Genomic DNA, 21,195 nt, shown 5'->3' with positions numbered 1-21,195 from the left:
TTTCTGATGTAGCCTCTTCTCTACGTTTAGTTGTGGTTTATTCTGCCAGTGTTTTGGTCCTTTTATGGGTTGTTTACAAAAAATGAGTGTTTTCTAATTGTGTCCATAGCACAAGGTGAGTTTAGGATCCTCCTACTCTGCCATTTTCCCTGAAATCCACAATTAATTATTTTGAAGAAAAGAAAAGAAAAGAAAAGGCAAAGCAGCCTCGAGTTCTTTTCCAATAAGGTGATCCAGGTATACTCTGGACTCACTTCCTCCCTTCCACAGCAATTCTACAAACGTATTTAAAGAAATTCCTCCTGAAGAAATATGGGTTGAGTGAACAGCATCTACACTTCAAAAGATAGAAAGACCATATATAGAATGAAAAGAAAGATGGAAACTTGGTAACAAAGGAACCTCCCACTCCACAATACTGTGAAATATAGTCAACCAGGACACTACTAAGGGAACTTGAACTGATTTTTCTGCCCTAGGGCAGAAAATAAACACAACTTATAAGTGCACATACAATGTAAAATGATGTGGGGCCATCAGTCAAAAGATTAGGAAGAATTCATGACATGTTTTCAGTGCAAAAGGATGTTTTTATTAAAGTACAGGTACAGGATGAATGGGCAGAAAGAGTTGCGCTTCTTTTTTTTTTTTTTTTTTTAAATTTTTTTTTTTTTTCAACGTTTATTTATTTTTGGGACAGAGAGAGACAGAGCATGAACGGGGGAGGGGCAGAGAGAGAGGGAGACACAGAATCTGAAACAGGCTCCAGGCTCTGAGCCATCATCCCAGAGCCTGATGCGGGGCTCGAACTCACGGACCGTGAGATCGTGACCTGGCTGAAGTCGGACGCTTAACCGACTGCGCCACCCAGGCGCCCCGAAAGAGTTGCGCTTCTTATTGTGAGGAGTGACTGATTATTTTTCATTACTTTGGTTAAGGATAAGTAACTCTTAAGAATTTGTGTGTTCAAATGAGGTTTAAAAGACTTTGTAGGTCTGGCTATTGTAAACAGAAGATTACCTTTTATTATCTACTAACACATTAGTCATGAGACCCTTTAGAAATGTCTTCTGTATGTTTCAGATGTGCATCTGCAGGACCCATTTTGTAAGGTTATTCCTTTTGGTTCCATTCTTTCTGCCTTTGTTTTCCTCATCATAAAAGTTTCAGGACTTGAATTTCTACAAATGGTAGAGAAGCTGCTGAAACTCTCTCTGGGATGGAGAGGTTTGTGAGAACCAAGGTTTACATTCTCCTTCCAACTTAACAGCATGGACAGTAGTGCAGTTACCATTTCCTACCCTGTCTGGCAATTAAGTGACTCATGGCTATTATCAAACGACAAAAGATAATAAGTATTGGTCAGAATGTAGACAAAAGTGGATATCTGTGCATTGCTGGTGGAAATGTAAACTGGTACAGCCACTAAATACAAGAGTATGGGAGTTTCTGAAAAAATAAAAAAAAAATGGAAATAATACATGATTTTACAATCCCAATTCAAGTTTATATCCAAAGGTAGTGAAATCCATATCTTGAAGAATTATATGCACTCTTATGATTATTACAGCATTACCTGGAATAGCTAAGATATGGAAAGAACCATAATGCTAATCAACAAATGAATGGATAAGAAAATATTAAAAAAGAAAATACTTCCATTTGTAACAATATGTGGGGAGATTTGGGTCAAAGGCTATAAAATTTCCATTATGCAAGATGAATAAAAGCTGGAGATCTCTTCTACAATGTGAATATTGTTAATGATACTTTATTGTATGCTTGACATTTTCTACAAGGGTTAATCTTAAGTGATCTCACTAGGAAACCAAGAAGAAGGAAGAGGAGGAAGAGGAGGGGAGGAGGAGGCGGAGGAGGGGTAGAATAAGGAGAAGGAGAAGAAAGGATAAAAAAAACAAAGAAGGGAAGAAAGAAGGAAGGAAGGAAGGAAAGAAAGAAAGAAAGAAAGAAAGAGAAAGAAAAGAAGACAACTGTGTAAGTTGATGGATATATTAATTAGCTGGTTTGTTGTGATTATTTAACAGTGTATACATATATGAAAACATTAAGTCAAAATTTTATTTATTTTTTACATTAATTTTGGTGAGGTAGATTTTTATTATATATATATATATATATATATATATATATATATATATATATATAATTTTTAAAAAAATACATCCAAATTAGTTAGCATATAGTGCAACAGTGATTTCAGGAGTAGATTCCTTAGTGCCCCTTACCATTTAGTATATCCCCCCTCCCACAACCCCTCCAGTAACCCTCAGTTTGTTCTCCATATTTATGAGTCTCTTCTGTTTTGTCCCCCTCCCTTTTTATATTTTATTTTTGTTTCCCTTCCTTTATGTTCATCTGTTTTGTCTCTTAAAGTCCTCATATGACTGAAGTTATAGGATTTTTGCCTTTCCTGACTGATTTCACTTAGCATAATACCCTCCAGTTCCATCCACGTAGTTGCAAATGGCAAGATTTTATTCTTTTTGATTGCCAAATAATACTCCATTGTATATATATACCACATCTTCTTTATCCATTCATCCATCGGTGGACATTTCCATACTTAGGCTATTGTTGACCGTGCTTCTATAAACATGGGGGTGCATGTGTCCCTTTGAAACAGCACACCTGTATCCCGTGGATAAATGCCTAGTAGTGCAATTCCTGGGTCATAGGGTAGTTCTATTTTTAGTTTTTTGAGGAACTTCCAGACTGTTTTCCAGAGTTGCTGCACCAGTTTGCATTGCCACCAACAATGCAAAAGAGATCCTCTTTCCCCGCATCCTCACCAACATCTCTTGTTGCCTGAGTTGTTCATGTTAACCATCCTGACAGGAATAAGGTGGTATCTCATTCTGCTTTCGATTTGTATTTCCCTGATGACGACTGATGTTGAGCATTATTTTCATGTGTCATTTGGCCATCTGGATGTCTTCTTTGGAGAAGTGTCTCTTCATGTCTTTTGCCCATTTCTTCACTGGATTATTTGGTTTTGGGGTGTTGAGTTTGATGAGTTCTTTATAGATTTTGGATGCTAACCCTTTATCTGATATGTCGTTTGCAAAAATCTTCTCCCATTCTGTTGGTTGACTTTTAGTTTTGCTGATTGTTTCCTTTACTGTGCAGAAGCTTTTTATTTTGATGAGGTCCTAGTAGTTCATTTTTGCTTTTGTTTCCCTTGCCTCTGGACACGTGTTGAGTAAGAAATTGCTGTGGCCAAGATCAAAGAGGTTTTTGCCTACTTCCCCCTCAAGGATTTGATGGCTTCCTGTCTTACATTGAGGACTTCCATCCATTTTGAGTTTTGAGACTGTTTTTATTCCATTGGATATTCTTTCCTGCTTTGTCAAAAATGAGATGGCCATACGTTTGTGGGTCCATTTCTCGATTCTCTATTCTGTCACATTGATCTGAGTGTCTGTTCTTGTGCCAGTACCATACTGTCTTGATGACTACAGCTTTGTAGTATAGTTTGATGTCTGGGATTGTGATGCCTCATGCTTTGGTTTCCTTTTTCAAGATTTCTTTGGCTATTTGGGGTCTTTTCTGATTCCATACAAATTTTAGGATTATTTGTTCTAGCTCTGCGAAGAATGCTGGTGTTACTTTGATAGGGATTGCATTGAATATGTAGATTGCTTTGGGTAGTATCAATAACAATATGTGTTCTTCGTATCCAGGAGCATGGAATCTTTTTCCATTTTTTTGTGTCTTCTTCAATTACTTTCATAAGCTTTCTATAGTTTTCAGTGTATAGATTTTTCACCTCTTTGGTTAGATTTATTCACAGGTATTTTATGGTGTTTCGTGTAACTGTAAATGGGATCAATTCCTTGATTTGTCTCTCTGTTGCTTCATTGTTGGTGTATAGGAATGCAACCAATTTCTGTGTGTTGGTTATATATCCTGCAACTTTGCTGAATTCATGAATCAATTCTAGCAGTTTTTTGGTGGAATCTTTCAGGTGATCCATATAGAGTATCATGTCATCTGTGAAGAGTGAAAATTTGATTTTCTCCTGGCCGATTTGGATGCCTTTCACTTCTTTGTGTTGTCAGATTGCAGAGGTTAAGACTTCCAATACTATGTTGACTAACAGTGGTGAGAGTGGACATCCCTGTCTTGTTCCTGACCTTAGGGGGAAAGCTCTCAGTTTTTCCCCATTGAGGATGATATTAGCATTGGGTCATTCATATATGGCTTTTATGATCTTGAAGTATGCTCCTTCTATCCTTACTTTCTTGATTGTTTTTATTCAAGAAAGGATGTTGTATTTTGTCCAATGCTTTCTCTGCATCTATTGAGAGAATCATATAGTGCCTGTCCTTTCTTTTATTGATGTGGTGAATAACGTTAATTGTTTTGCAGATATTGAACCAGTCCTGCATCCCAGGTATAAATCCCGCTTGGTTGTAGTGAATAATTTTTTTAGTGTGTTGTTGCATCTGCTTGGCTAATATCTTATTGAGGATTTTTGCATCCATGTTCCTCAGGGAAATTGGTCTATAGTTTTCCTTTTTAGTGTGGTTTCTGTCTGGTTTTGGAGTCAAGGTAATGCTGACTTCATTGAAAAAGTTTGGAAGTTTTCCTTCCATTTCTATTTTTTGGAACACCTTCAAGAGAATAGGTGTTAACTTTTCCTTAAATGTTGGGTAGAATTCCCCTGGAAAGCCATCTGGCCCTGGACTCTTGGTTTTTTGGCAGATATTCAATTACTAATTGTAGTTCCTTATTGGTTATGGGTTTGTTCAAATTTTCTATTTCTTCCTGTTTCAGTTTTGGTCGTGTATATGTTTCTAGGAATTTGTCCATTTCTTCCAGGTTGCCCATTCTATTGGTTATAATTGCTCATAATATTCTCTTATTGTTTTTATTTCTGCTGTGTTGGGTGTGATCTCTCCTCTTTCATTCCTCATTTTATTTAATTGGGTTCTTTCCTTTTTCTTTTTATTCAAACTGGCTAGTGGCTTATCAATTTTGTTAATTTTTTCAAAGAACCAGCCTCTGGTTTCATTGATCTGTTCTGTTTTATTGGTTTCAATAGTATTAATTTCTGCTCTAATCTTTATTATTTCCTTTCTTCTGCTGTTTTTGGGTTTTACTTGCTGCTCTTTTTTCAGCTCCTTAAGGCTTAAGGTTAGCTTCTGTATCTGAGATCTTTCTTCTTCTTTAAGAAGGCCTAGGTTGCTATATACTTTCCTCTTATGATTGCCTTTGCTGCATCCCAGAGGTTTTGTGTTGTGGTGTTATCAATTTCATTGACTTCCATATACTTTTTAATAACCTCTTTAACTGCTTAGCCCATTCATTCTTTAGTAGGATGTTGTTCAGTCTCCAAGTATTTGTTACCTTTCCAAATTTTTTCTTGTGGTTGATTTCGAGTTTCATAGCATTGTGGTCTGAAAATATGCATGGTATTATCTCAATTTTTTGCACTTACTTAGGGCTGATTTGTGTCCCAGTATACGGTCTAATCTGGAGAATGTTCCATGTGCACTGGAGAAGAATGTATGTTCTGCTGTTTAGGACGAAATATTCTGAATATATCTTTTAAGTCCTTCTGGTCCAGTGTGTCATTCAAAGCCATTGTTTCCTTATTAATTTTTTGATTAGATGATCTGTCCATTGCTGTGAGTGGGGTGTTGAAATCTACTATTATGGTATTATTATCAATGAGTTTCTTTATGTTTGTGATTAATTCATTTATATATTTGGGTGCTTTCACAATTGGTGCATAAATGTTTACAATTGTTAGGTCTTCTTGGTGGATAGACCCCTTGATTATGATATAATGCCCTTCTGCATCTCTTGATACAGTCTATTTACTTATTTATTTATTTATGAAATTTTGTTCATTATTTATTTATTTTTGACACAGAGAGAGACAGAGCATGAACGGGGGAAGATTAGAGAGAGAGAGGGAGACACAGAATCCGAACCAGGCTCCAGGCTGTCAGCTGTCAGCACAGAGCTGGACTCGGGGCTTGAACTCACAGACCGTGAGATCATGACCTGAGCCAAAGTCCAACGCTTGACCAACTGAGCCACCCAGGCACCCCAGTCTTTATTTTAAAGTGTATATTGTTTAAGTATATCTACCCGGCATTCTTTTGTTGGCCATTAGCATGATAGATGGTTCTCCATCCCCTTACTTTCAGTCTGAAGGTGTCTTTAGGTCTAAAATGGGTCTCTTGTAAATAGCATATAAATGGATGTTGTTTTGTTATCCATTCTGTTACCCTATGTCTTTTAATTGGAGCATTGAGTCCATTGACATTTAAAGTGAGTAGTGAAAGTTATGAATTTATTGCCACTATGATGCTTGTAGAGTTGGATTTTCTGGTGGTGTTCTCTGGTCCTTTCTAATCTTTCTTGCTTTTGATATATATATATATATATATATACACAAATATTCATATTTTCTCCCCTCAGAGAGTCCCCCTTAAAATTACTTGCAGGGCTGGTTTAGTGGTCACAAACTCCTTTAATTTTCGTTTGTCTGAGAAACTTTTTATCTCTCCTTCTGTTTTCAGTGACAGCCTTGCTGGATAAAGAATTCTTGGCTGCATATTCTTCTGATTCAGCACACTGAATATATCCTGCCACTCTTTTATGGTCTGCCAAGTTTCTGTGGATAGGTTGCTGCAAACCTGATCCGTCTTCCCATATGTGTTAGGGACTTATTTTCCCTTGCTACTTTCATGATTCTCTCCTTGCCTGAGTATTTTCTGAATTGGACTATGATATGCCTTGTTAATGGTTGGTTTTTGTTGAATCTAATGGGGGCCCCTTGTGCTTCCTGGATTTTGATGTCTGCTTCTTTCCCCAGGTTAGGAACTTTTTTCGCTCTGATTTGCGCACATAACCCTTCTACCACTATTTCTGTCTCTTCCTCTTCTAGGACTCCTATGATTCTGATGTTCCTTTTTAATGAGTCACTGATTTCTCTAATTCTTAAATCGTTCTCTTTTGCCTAACACCCCCTCTTTTTTTTTTTTGCTTCATTATTCTCTATAAGTTTATCTTCTATATTGCTGATTCTCTATTCTGCCTCATCCATCCTTGCTGCCGCTGCATCCACCCATGATTACAGCTCAGTTATACAATTTTTAATTTCATTCTGGCTATTTTTTACTTATTTTATCTCCACAGAAAGGGATTCTAATCTATTTTTTACTCCACCTAGTATTCTTATTATCGTGATTCTAAATTCTGGTTCAGACATTTTCCTTGTATCTGTGTTTGTTAAATCACTGGCTGTCATTTTTTGTGTTCTTCCTTTGGGAGTGAATTCCTTTGTTTTGTCATTTAGAAGGGAGAAAGGATTTAATGAGGTAGAAAAACTGAAATTAAAAAAAATAAAGGTAAAAAAATGTTAAAATTAATACTTAAACACACACTCAAAAATTGAATAGATGATACTGGATCTTAGGTGTGTTTTGGTCTGGGTGTTGAAAGTGGTTTGACAGATGAGAGAAAAAAAGGGGGAAGGGGAAGAAAAAGGAAATCGTTTGAGAATTTGAAAAAATAAATACACTGAAGTAGAGTAAACTGAGATGTTGGGGGTAAAATAGAATTTGAAAAAAATATACACAAAAGTAAAGAATATAGTAGAAAAAAATTAAAGAAAAATATTTTAATAAAATTAAAAATAGATGCGATTTTTTCCTTTTTCTGTGTTCAAGAAAAAAGACAAAAACAAAAAAGAGAAAAAAATGAGAAAAAAATTAAAAAAAAATTGTGAGGATAGTCAGAAGATGGTGGCGTAGGAGGACTCTGGGCTCACTGTGTGTCCTGCTGATCACTTAGATTCCACCTACACCTGCCTAAATAACCCAGAAAACCAACAGAAGACTAGCAGAGTGGAGTCTCCGGAGCCAAGCGCAGACGAGAGGCCCATGGAAGAGGGTAGGAAGGGCAGAGAGGTGGTGGGCGCTGCACGGACTGGCAGGAGGGAGCCGGGGCAGAGGGGCAGCCCGCCGGCCAAACAGAGACCCCGAGTCTGGCTTGCAAAAGTGGAGGGGCCGGATGGAGTGTGTTCCAAAAGCAAGCAGGACTTAGTATCTGGGAGGTCATAAGTTAACAGCTCTGCTTGGAAAGAGGGAAGGCTGGAGGACAAAGGGAGCGAGAGTTGCTGAGCCGCAGGACTACAGAGCTAAGTCTGGTGGGGAACAAAGGCGCTCGCCAGTGCCATCTCTCTCACCCATCCCCCAGCCAAAATCCCAAAGGAAACCAGTTCCTGCCAGGGAACTTGCTTGCCCTGTGCAAACACCAACACAGTGCTTCTGCAGAGCCACCTCTCCGGCAGCAGGTCTGACTCCCTCACGCTGCCACAAGGCCCCTCCTGAAGTGGATTACTGAAGGAGAAGCCAGCTCAGCCTGCCCCTCCTGCCCCCATGCACCTTGACTACCGACCCCAGCTAATATGCCAGATCCCCAGCACCACAAGCCTGGCAGTGTACAAGTAGCCCAGACAGGCCACCCTACTCCAGAGTGAATCCCGCCCCTAGGAGAGGGGAAGAGAAGGCACACACCAGTCTGACTGTGGCCCCAGTGGTGGGCTGGGGGCAGAAATCAGGTCTGACTGTGCCCCACCCACCAACTCCAGTTATACACCACAGCACAGGGGAAGTGCCTTGCAGGTCCGCACCACTCCAGGGACTATCCAAAATGACCAAAAGGAAGAATTAGCCTCAAAAGAATCTCCAGGAAATAACAGCTAATGAACTGATCAAAAAGGATTTAAATAATATAACAGAAAGTGAATTTAGAATAATAGTCATAAAATTAATCGTAGGGCTTGAAAACAGTATAGAAGACAGCAGAGAATCTATTGCTACAGATATCAAGGGACTAAGGAACAGTCAGAGGGGCTGAAAAACGCTTTAAACGAGATGAAAAATAAAATGGAAATGACCACGGCTCGGATTGAAGAGGCAGAGGAGAGAATAGGTGAACTAGAAGATAAAATTATGGAAAAAGAGGAAGCTGAGTAAAAGAGAGATAAAAAAATCCAGGAGTATGAGGGGAAAATTATAGAACTAAGTGATACACTAAAAAGAAATAATATACGCATAATTGGTATCCCAGAGGAGGAAGAGAGAGGGAAAGGTGCTGAAGGGGTACTTGAAGAAATTATAGCTGAGATTTCCCTGAACTGGGGAAGGAAAAAGGCATTGAAATCCAAGAGGCACAGAGAACTCCCTTCAGACGTAACTTGAATCGATCTTCTGCATGACATATCATAGTGAAACTGGCAAAATACAAGAATAAAGAGAAAATTCTGAAAGCAGCAAGGGATAAACGTGCCCTCACATATAAAGGGAGACCTATAAGACTCGTGACTGATCTCTCCTTTGAAACTTGGCAGGCCAGAAAGGATTGGCACGAGATCTTCAATGTGTTGAACAGAAAAAATATGCAGCCGAGAATCCTTTATCCAGCAAGTCTGTCATTTAGAATAGAAGGAGAGATAAAGGTCTTCCCAAACAAACAAAAACTGAAGGAATCTGTCACCACTAAGCCAGCCCTACAAGAGATCCTAAGGGGGATCCTGTGAGACAAAGTACCAGAGACGTCGCTACAAGCATGAAAACTACAGACATCACAATGACTCTAAACCCGTATCTTTCTATAATAACACTGAATGTAAATGGATTAAATGTGCCAACCAAAAGACATAGGGTATCAGAATGGATAAAAAACCAAGACCCATCTATTTGCTGCCTACAAGAGACTCATTTTAGATCTGAGGACACCTTTAGATTGAGAGTGAGGGGCTGGAGAACTGTTTATCATGCTACTGAAAGCCAAAAGAAAGCTGGAGTAGCCACACTTATATCAGACAAACTAGACTTTAAATTAAAGGGTGTAACAAGAGATGCATAAGGGCATTATATAATCATTACAGGGTCTATCCATCAGGAAGAGCTAACAATTATAAATGCCTATGCGCCGAATACGGGAGCCCCCAAATATATAAAACAATTACTCATAAACATAAGCGACCTTACTGATAAGTATGTGGTAATTGCAGGGGACTTTAACACTCCACTCACAGAAATGGATAGATCATCTAGACACATGGTCATTAAAGAAACAAGGGCCCTGAATGACACATTGGATCAGATGAACTTGACAGATATATTTAGAACTCTGCATCCCAAAGCAACAGAATATACTTTCTTCTCGAGTGCACATGGAACATTCTCCAAGATAGATCATATACTGGGTCACAAAACAGCCCTTCATAAGTTTACAAGAATGGAAATTATACCATGCATACTTTCAGACCACAATGCTATGAAGCTTGAAATCAACCACAGGAAGAAGTCTGGAAAACCTCCAAAAGCATGGAGGTTAAAGAACACCCTACTAACAAATGAGTGGGTCAACCAGGCATTTAGAGAAGAAACTAAAAAATATATGGAAAAAAAGAAAAATGAAAATACAACAATCCAAATGCTTTGGGAGGCAGCGAAGGCAGTCCTGAGAGGAAAATACATTGCAATCCAGGCCTATCTCAAGAAACAACAAAAATCCCAAATACCAAATCTAACAGCACACCTAAAGGAAATAGAAGCAGAACAGCAAAGGCAGCCTAAACCCAAGAGAAGAAGAGAAATAAGAAAGATCAGAGCAGAAATAAACAATATAGAATCTAAAAAAACTGTAGAGCAGATCAACGAAGCCAAGAGTTGGTTTTTTGAAAAAATAAACAAAATTGACAAACCTCTAGCCAGGCTTCTCAAAAAGAAAAGGGAGATGACCCAAATAGATAAAATCATGAAAGAAAATGGAATTATTACAACCAATCCCTCAGAGATACAAGCAATTATGAGGGAATGCTATAAAAATTATATACCAACAAATTGGACAACCTGGAAGAAATGGACAAATTCCTAAACACCCACACTCTTCCAAAACTCAATCAGGAGGAAATAGAAAGCTTGAACAGACCCATAACCAGTGAAGAAATTGAATCTGTTATCAAAAATCTCCTAACAAATAAGAGTCCAGGACCAGATGGCTTCCCAGGGGAGTTCTACCAGACATTTAAAGCGGAGATAATACCTATCCTTCTCAAGCTATTCCAAGAAATAGAAAGGGAAGGAAAACTTCCAGACTCATTCTATGAAGCCAGTATTACTTTGATTCCTAAACCAGACAGAGACCCAGTAAAAAAAGAGAACTACAGGTCAATATCCCTGATGAATATGGATGCAAAAATTCTCAATAAGATACTAGCAAATTGAATTCAACGGCATATAAAGAGAATTATTCACCATGATCAAGTGGGATTCATTCCTGGGATGCAGGGCTGTTTCAACATTCGCAAATCAATCAACGTGATACATCACATTAATAAAAGAAAAGATAAGAACCATATGATCCTGTCAATCGATGCAGAAAAGGCCTTTGACAAAATCCAGCACCCTTTCTTAATAAAAACCCTTGAGAAATTCAGGATAGAAGGATCATACTTAAACATCATAAAAGCCATTTATGAAAAGCCCACAGCTAACATCATCCTCAATGGGGAAAAACTGAGAGCTTTTTCCCGGAGATCAGGAGCACGACACGGATGCCCACTCTCACCGCTGTTGTTTAACATAGTGCTGGAAGTTCTAGCCTCAGCCATCAGACAACAAAAGGAAATCAAAGGCATCAAAATAGGCAAAGATGATGTCAAGCTTTCACTTTTTGCAGATGACATGATACTATACATGGAAAATCTGATAGACTCCACCAAAAGTCTGCTAGAACTGATACAGGAATTCAGCAAAGTTGCAGGATACAAAATCAATGTACAGAAATCAGTTGCATTCTTATGCACTAACAATGAAGCAACAGAAAGACAAATAAAGAAACTGATCCCATTCACAATTGCACCAAGAAGCATAAAATACCTAGGAATAAATCTGACCAAAGATGTAAAAGATCTGTAGGCTGAAAACTATAGAAAGCTTATGCAGGTAATTGAAGAAGATATAAAGAAATGGAAAGACATTCCCTGCTCATGGATTGGAAGAATAAATATTGTGAAAATGTCAATACTACCCAAAGCTATCTACACATTCAATGCAATCCTAATCAGATTGCACCAGCAATCTTCTCGAAACTAGAACAAGCAATCCTAAAATTCATATGGAACCACAAAAGACCCCGAATAGCCAAAGTAATTTTGAAGAAGAAGACCAAAGCAGGAGGCATCACAATCCCAGACTTTAGCCTCTACTACAAAGCTGTCATCATCAAGACAGCATGGTATGGGCACAAAAACAGACACATAGACCAATGGAATAGAATAGAAACCCCAGAACTAGACCCACAAACATATGGCCAACTCATCTTTGACAAAGCAGGAAAGAACATCCAATGGAAAAAAGACAGTCTCTTTAACAAATGGTGCTGGGAGAACTGGACAGCAAGATGCAGAAGGTTGAAACTAGACCACTTTCTCACACCATCCACAAAAATAAACTCAAAATGGATAAAGGACCTGAATGTGAGACAGGAAACCATCAAAACCCTAGAGGAGAAAGCAGGAAAAGACCTCTCTGACCTCAGCCGTAGCAATCTCTTACTCGACACATCCCCAAAGGCAAGGGAATTAAGAGCAAAAATGAATTACTGGGACCTTATGAAGATAAAAAGCTTCTGCACAGCAAAGGAAACAACCAACAAAACTAAAAGGCAACCAACGGAATGGGAAAAGATATTTGCAAATGACATATCGGACAAAGGGCTAGTATCCGAAATCTATAAAGAGCTCACCATTTTCTAAATCTTATTCTACAGGAGAGTTTAATGTTGGTAGAAATATGCCTCAATATTATAGATGTCTTTTCTCCTTAACATTTATCAATGTCCTCTAGGTAAAGGTTACCAGGAAAACACCTGTAATTGGATGAGTTGGGTATATTACTCACTGAAGTAAGGGAAAACATGCATTGTAGGGAATTGTGGAGTTTTGGAATGAGAGGGTTTTAAAGGTAACAGGAGTCAGAACATTTTTACTTAATTATTATTGAAGTGAGCTACATTTATTATTATTATTATTATTATTATTAATCTTATAACAAGAGTGAGATTTTTTTACTTGATCATTGTTGTAATGAGCTATATATAGAAATCATTTCAAGCTCATTTTTCCCTGTTTAGTTCTTCAAAGGCCCCCAAATATCTGAGGACTTTTTTCCTGCTGTTAACGTGAGGAAGGTGAAATATGTCTGTATTTTGGCTTGTCAAGATTCTGTTCTCAGCCACCAGGCATCTTGTGATACATAATGTGATTTCCACTAATATACTAATATGTATTCACTTTTTCAGGCAGCATCCCAGAGGGATTCTTTCTCATGAACCATATTCTATCCTTCAGGATACATGAGATCTTCCCCCAGAAAAGCTCTAATTGCACAGATCATACAATGCAGCACTGCTCCATTATGATACAGAGTAGCTACTGGCCCTTCTCTCACTATCAATATTCAAGACAGAAGGCAAACATAGGTCCATTGTGTTCTTTAGATTTCATGAGACAGACTATCTTCTTAATTTTTTCCCACATGTTTTTAGTGAGGGGCAGGCAACCATACCAGCTCTTAATTTTCGGGGACAGCACCTCAGAATACACCTACAGTTCTCTCCTAAATTATCCATGTTCTCTCTTGACCTTATGAAATATTCCATGAATGTGAGCTGTTAGATCCACTTAATCATATTTAGGTCACATCTCTTGAAATAACTTAATGACAATAGGTTCAGCATTGATTTAGAACAGTTCATTTATTATTTGTTTATTAACTGATTAATTAATAAGTTAATTTTTCTCAAAAATTTTATTTTAACATTTCTTTACTTATATATTATATATTTTATTATAATAACACCAAATGGCCTGCTGGTGCATGAAGAAAATCCATGGCAGCTCCTCCTGTCTGGTTACTTAAGCTACTTAGTCTGCAGCCTAATTTAAAACCATTCTGTCTGAGCCCCATAGGTCTTCTTCTACTTTCTCACCCAGACCCAGTCTTTCTGCATTTTGCATGTTGTCTTGATTGTAATAATTTACAGCTATGCATGTGGGAAATTCCATATTCTATAGATCCCTTTCTCAGTGAGAGTTTTCCTGATGAGTAGACTGAAGTGAACCCACTCACTATTGTTCTGTATCTGGATACCTTTAGCCTTTCCCACACAACATTTGAAATTAGTAACAATTTATCAGTGTTTGCCTGTTTATTAGCAGTACCAGATACACAGTTACAGTTACAGATAATCAATCTAAGGTGTTTTAGATTACGGATACCTACAAAACATATATACAGTACCTAATAAGCATTTGTTAAGTAGATGAATAAATGATACAATTATATTAAATTAAGTTGGAGATTGTGTACATTTAAACTTCAAAAAAGAATGGAGGTAAAAAAGTAAAGAAATGAGTAGTTGGAAGACATATTCACTTGAAGATTTTTTTTTGTAGTGAATATTACATAGTCTGGGTTTAGAACTCCCTTGTCAAAGCCATCATACTCCTCTAGGTTTGGGCAAAGTCAATAAGGTATGGGCTCCAGCCAATTTCCTGATGATGTGGAGCAGAGTCCATGTCTTCTTCCATCTCAAAACATGAATGAAGGAGAGACCATACCCATGAGGGTCAACTGGGAATTAACTTTCCTTCATCACTTGCACAAGTAGATGCTTCTTTTGGGTTTTGTATTTAGTTCTGTGGCCTTGAATAGTCATCAAGTAAGTTCTACATCATGTAGTTTAACTCAATTCTTGTCCATTAACAAAAGATATATTAGGAACTGAAATGATAAAAAGTTATAAATTATGGCATCAAAATGATTTTTAGATTTTAGATTTATTTGAAGGGAGAAGTCCATCATTCTAAAATAAAACATTTTTGTTTTATTTAAATATTTATATATTTATTTTTATTTATTTATAAATAAAAATTTCCCTGCTGAAACTAGGGATTTTTATGAAGTTTGTAAATATTGTAATATACATATATAATTATATAATATAATATAATATAATATAATATAATATAATATAAATATATTAGAATATTTACAAACTTCATAAAAATCCCTAGTTTCAGCAGATTCAAAATAGGGCAATTTTTGCTCAGTCACATAGAATGTCTTCTTCCTATGGCTTTTCTAATATGACCTAAGGGCAGGATGGTGAGAGGGTGTTCATTTTGACCATTGTAGAGGGGGCCAGGATAAAAGTATGGCCTCAGAGAATCTGTGAAGCAGTTTCTATAGGTGTAGATGTGAGAAAGATTGGTCACATTATAAAACGACACTCTTCCAGCCTCATAGTCCAGGAAGATACCAATAGTCTCAGGAGATTCCTCGAGGTGGAGTGTTTTCTGTGGGTTTAAAAGAGCTTGATAGTCATTGTTTCTATTCAAGCCTATTGTCCAGAACCCAGTCTCAGAGGACACCATGATTTCTCCCCGTCTGCAGACAGAATCCTTACAAATGCCTAAAGTCCATTTTATTTTATTTTTTACACTCACTTCCCAGTAGTGTTTACCTTTGGAAAAAATTTGCTGACCTAATACACAGACCAGGTTATCAAACCGCTGTTTTCTTTTGGGTAGTTCCTGAAAGGTATCACCTCCTTTCACACTTTTGTTGTCATCAGTAATTTGGAGATATGGGTTAGCTGTGTCTGGATCCAGGGTAACATTTTCTATAGAAGAACATGTTGTCAGTCTTGGCTATGGTCAATAATATTCAACAGTAATTAATGCAATATACAAGAGTCCTTCCTTTATCTAGGAACTTTTTCTGCTTACTGGTACATGAAGCACATTTATAAATATTCAATTTTCAAAACAAAACATGAAATGAAGAAATATTTTCATTTTGTAGTTGAGACAACAAATACTTAGAGAAGTTTGTCCAACAATGATTACTAATATCCATCAATGTTTAGCTTCAAGTCCAGACTTACCTGATTCAATTTGTGAATTAACTGAAGACAATTATAAATATTTACATTGATTCTCAATGTTTTGACAGTTTAAAATTGTTATAAATCATCAAATGAAATTTATCTAGATTTATTCAATTAATTTTCCTAAAACTGCTTTCATATAGGTGCAAAATTCAGATACATGGATACAAAAATAATTTTTAAAGGGTTGTATGCTAAGTATATAAACACACAAAGCAAAACTAAACTTGATTCAGATATTTACCTAATTACACAGGATTCTGTTAATGTACACTGTATTTCTCCTATTAATTAAGTGATCATAGTTATAAGTAAAACTAAATTCTACTTGTATTAGTGTAACCACAAAGAAAATTCCATTAGTATTAATGCAATATTAAAAATAACTAAAGACTCTTAGTCTTAGCACTGTAAATATAAGATTGTATGCACTTAAAGCCATTGCAGCTTAGTTGCTCATGGGTATTTTTCCAAAGCAATATCTGATATCTAGACTATACTTAATTCAATTGGTAAGAGTGCCTCTAAAGTTGTCTCATGAAAGTAAATATTATGTAAATTAGTCATATAAACTGGAGAAATCTCCTAATAATATTCATTATATATATATATATATATATATATATATATATATATATATATATATATAAAACAGTATATTAATAAATACCTGGCATTTTTTCCTCACAGTGTATTTGTGTGAATCAAATGAAAATACTTTGAAATCATTAATACAAAGTTAGAAAATATAACACAAATTGTTGTTGTTCCTAATATTAAACAGAGGTCATACATTTGGCAATTTGTTAGATGTCAAAACTTCTGGTTTTTCAATTTGACAAATTAAATGAAGGGCCACAAATTTTGGTTCCTTGGAAATTAGTAGCATTGTGTCAGTAGCCTCCATCCTAACATAGTAAGAAGGCAGCCTGCCCTTACCCCATTCCCTGTCAGCTACACCCTGGAGACATTCCCCAATGAATTTCTGTTTCTGAAAAGCATGTTAGATGATATCATTTTGGGCTCTAATGTTCTGCTTCCATCCATCACTGAACCTCAGAAGCAGGACCATTTGTGATATATAAGGAGCTATAGCTATAACATACTCAATAATAAGCATTACAAAGTGGAAATTTTGGAGAAAAAAAAGGGATGTGTGTGTGTGTGTGTGTGTGCGCGCGCGCATATGTTTGGTGTGAGTTTGTGAGACCCCTTGTCTGGTGGCCCAGTGTACTGGCTAAAAATAAGAACCAATATCCAAATACTTCAGTCTCTAGTTACCTGCATAGCGTCGAGCATATTTCAACCCTAAAATTAAAAAAAAAGAAAGAAAATAAAAGAAAAAGAGTATAGTTTTGTAACCAAGGTTTACCAATGAATAAAACAAGAAAAGGATGAGTGGTCAAAATGCAAGTGCATGAGTCAGGGCTAGAGATGGTCATTTTCATTACTCACCTTCTTCTCCCAAGAATTTTATCCTTTCTGAAAGAATGAGATAGAGTAAGAGTTTGTTTTGAAATATATTTACATGTCTATCCTCACAGAGAAATATTACTTACCAAGTTCCTCATGAAGCTTTCCTGAAATGCAAAACAGTGACAAGTTGTGTGAGAATTTGGTCAGGACTCATTAACTAGACTCTCTTTCTAAATTTTTTTAATGTTTATTTATTTTTGAGAGAGAGAGAGACAGAGCATGAGTGGGGAAGGAGAATAGAGAGAGGGGGAGACACAGAATCAGAAGTAGGCTTCAGGCTCTGAGCTCTGAGCTGTCAGCACAGGGCCCAATGTGGAGCTAGGACTCATGAACCATGAGATCATGACCTGAGCCAAAGTTGGATGCTTAGCGGACTAAGCCACCCAGGTGCCCCAACTAGACTCTCTTTCTAATCTTTGCACATGTAAATTGCTTGGGAAGAAGAAAGAGAAAGAGAGAGAGAGAGAGAAAGAGAGAGATTGAATTCAAGTTATATATTTGGAAAATAGGTATTTAGAGTCTTTGGCTGCCTTTGCTTTATCGTAATTCAAAGGATCATAATGTAAAATTTTGACAAGAAATAGCCTCTCCCAGGTGTTTGTATTAAGCCTATGGACAGACTGCCCTCATCAAAAGAACAAAAAAAAAAGTATAAATTTAAGAAATTAGCATTGAAAACACCAGTGAGTTTGGATATAATTTCTTTTTCTCCGCACCTTAAGAATTAAAAACTAAATGCAGTTAGTTCAGCTATAATGTTTGTTTTGAAAATGTAATTTAGTCCTAACATATTAAGAAAGAATTTCAGTATACTATGAATTTTTTCATTTTTTATGTGTGATTTTTATGGGATAGAAAACTGTACCCAGTTTAATCCACAGGTGCAGTAACATATAAAATATATAAACACACACACACACACATACACACACACACAGAAAAATACTCCCATACACACATATGCACAGATGTCAGAAGGACAATGAGATACACCCACCCACAAATGGCATTACAACTCTCTGTCCTGACACATCAGAGTAACTACAAGATTCCAGCTTCACCAATGGTATAGGGCTCCATGCCCTTCCTTTCTTTGGCTTTTAACCCTATTTATTTTCTGTTCATTTCCTCTCTTTCTACTTTCTTTCACCACTATTTATTTTATTATCTTCCTTTGCATGAGTTGTTGGGCATGCTGGTGGAGGTAGGGGCAATATATGCTGTCACATGTCTTTTTCATGGTGAAGTGCCATAAGGTTATAGTATTTAGGTATTTCCTGGCAATTTAAAAAGTAGAAAATTCTGTAACCTGTTTGCTAGGTTTTATTTTTTAAAAATATGTCAACAACAAGATTTTTGGCTACCGTGCCTGTAATGTCATGTTTATGGATGGAATTTATTTCTACAAAATTCATATGCTTTTAAACCCAGTGTAATAATATTAGAAAGTTGGGGCTTTGGAAAGTAATTAGGTCTTTACAGTGGAGCCCTCATGAATAGGATTAGTGCCCTCATAAGAAGAGCCATGAACACTTGTTCTTGCTCTCATCTTCTGCCTTGTGAGAGAACAGTGAGAACACGGCCATCTGCAAACAAGGAAGTGGACTCTCAGACACCAGATTTGCCGGTGCCCTGTACTTGGATATCCCAGCTTCCAGAACTGTGAGAAAAATCAACAAAATGAAAAGGCAGCAATCAGAAAGCGAGACAATATTTGCAAATCATGAGGAAAGAGTTAATGTAGAAACCATATAAAAACATATACGACTCAATAGCAAAAAGCAAACAATCTGATTTTAAAAAATGGACAAAGGGAATGAGCAGACATTTTCCCACAGAAGACATACAAATAGCCAAAGAACAACAGGTACATAAAAAGATGGTCAACATCACTATGTATATTATTATTATTATTGTCACTGTTTATTATTTATCGACGGAAAAGAAGTAAATGCCAGTTGTAACCACATGAATGAAAGTGAATTGCGATGGCATTATGCTAAATTAAGTAAGTCAGAAAGAGAAAGAAAAATACTGTGCGATATCACTTATATATGGAATTTAACAAAAAAAAAACCTGAAGTCATAGAAACAGAGAATAGAACAATGATTACCAGAGGCTGGAGGTAGAGGGAATTTAAGAGATTTTGCCCAAGGGTATAAACTTAAAACTGGAAATGAATAAGTTTTTGAGATCTGTTGTACAGCATAATAATTATTGTCAAATACACAGTATTAGAAAAATCAAAGTTGTTAAGAAGATAGATCTTGATTTTTCTTACTCAGTAAATAAATCATAATTATGCAACATTATGGAGTTGTTAGTTAATGCCTTGGTGATAATTATATTGCAATATGTAAATGTATGAAATCAACACGTTGTATACCGTAAACTTACACAATGTAATTTGTCAATTATATCTCAATGAGAAAGATAAAAAATAAGCACAGTTTAATTTAATTTAATTATTTTATTTTATTTTATTTTGGTTTTAAAGAGCTGTTTCAAAGTTGCTAAGAGACTAGATTTTAAATATCCTCACCACAAAAAATAAATGATAATTATGTGATGTGATATTGATGTGAACGTTACCAGGTTATAGTGTGGTCAATATATTCCAAATAGAAATGTATCACATTAAAAAAAAAAAAAAACAGAATTCTTAGGGATATGAGCTTTGCCAGATATAATGTTTAATATGTGTTCAATATAGTGTTCAATATGTACCTGAAATTGATATGTGACTTAAGAATATTTAGCATCCAGTTATCAATAGATTTTTTTTCCTTTGCAAAAGTTTTGCATTTACTAGGAAAAAAAAGTGTTTTTTTTAAATTTTTTAAATTTTACTTATTTATTTTTAAAGAGAGAGAGAGAAAGCATGTGCAAGCAGCAGAGGGGCAGAGAGGAAGGGTGAGAGAAAATCCCAAGCAGTCTCCACACTAATGGTACAGAGCCTGACATAGGGCTCAGTGCGGGGCTCAAATGCACGAACTGTGAAATCATGAACTGAACTGAAATCAAAAGTCAGATGCTCAACTGACTGAGCCACCCAATAACCCCCAAGGTAATTTATTTTAAATAAAGTCTACTATCAATATGTGGGTGCATCATGCATTCAGAATCAAAATGGTGATTTTATTTTATAATCCAGACAACAAATCATTCTTCTAAGAAAATTATAATAATTATTTATCATTTCACTATAATATAATCATGATTTATCATTTAATCTTTTTGTCTGTTTTTGTGCTACATATGTAAGCACAAAAATATAGGCACTACCACAGAAATCACAGTCATGTAAATTAAGGAAGAAATTGATATTCAAAGATAGGGCATAGAGTTGTAAGTAATATAAAAATTTATGAAACACAAATTGTCATGCAGTTAGAAACTGCACTTATGTGAATAGATAATAAAATTTTAGACTAGAGTCTCATGGTGGCCAGCTAGAGTTGGTTCAAAATATGAACAGAGCTTTTTCCAAATATAACCAAATTATATCTCTCCCAAGTGTGATCTGTGTGATATCAAGAAAGTACCATAAATTAGGTTGATACTGTTATTTACAATGTGATGGATAAATGAGCTAACGTGAAAAAAAAAATCTGCATTCAGCATCTGGTATTTAACTTATCTGACATGTCCACAAGTAGCATTTATTACTTTTTATTCATGATATTCCTAATTTAACTGCAAAAATTTTCTAC

General features: G+C 36.2%; 1 protein-coding gene across 7 annotated transcripts in view; it reads right to left on the bottom strand.

The window, feature by feature from the left end:
* Positions 1 to 13,881: 13,881 nt before the first annotated feature.
* LOC132681765 (butyrophilin subfamily 1 member A1-like) overlaps positions 13,882 to 21,195 on the bottom strand; it is a 77,630-nt gene continuing 70,316 nt past the window's right edge. For 2 of the 7 annotated variants that reach the window (XM_078452582.1, XM_078452583.1), the window contains 3 exons: positions 17,461 to 17,487; positions 17,287 to 17,313; positions 15,118 to 15,738 (listed from right to left, as the gene is read on the bottom strand). In XM_078452582.1, coding sequence (XP_078308708.1) covers positions 15,167 to 15,738; positions 17,287 to 17,313; positions 17,461 to 17,487 — 626 coding nt within the window. In that variant the 3' untranslated portion in view covers positions 15,118 to 15,166. The other 5 variants (XM_078452584.1, XM_078452585.1, XM_060636550.2 and 2 more) reach the window with 4 other exon arrangements.

This window comes from Panthera onca, chromosome A1 (genome assembly GCF_046562875.1).
Source record: "Panthera onca isolate mPanOnc1 chromosome A1, mPanOnc1 haplotype 2, whole genome shotgun sequence".
Classification (NCBI taxonomy): Eukaryota; Metazoa; Chordata; class Mammalia; order Carnivora; family Felidae; genus Panthera; species Panthera onca.
The sequence above is the reverse complement of the archived record's forward strand: the minus strand, read 5'-3'. Positions and strand labels throughout refer to the sequence as shown.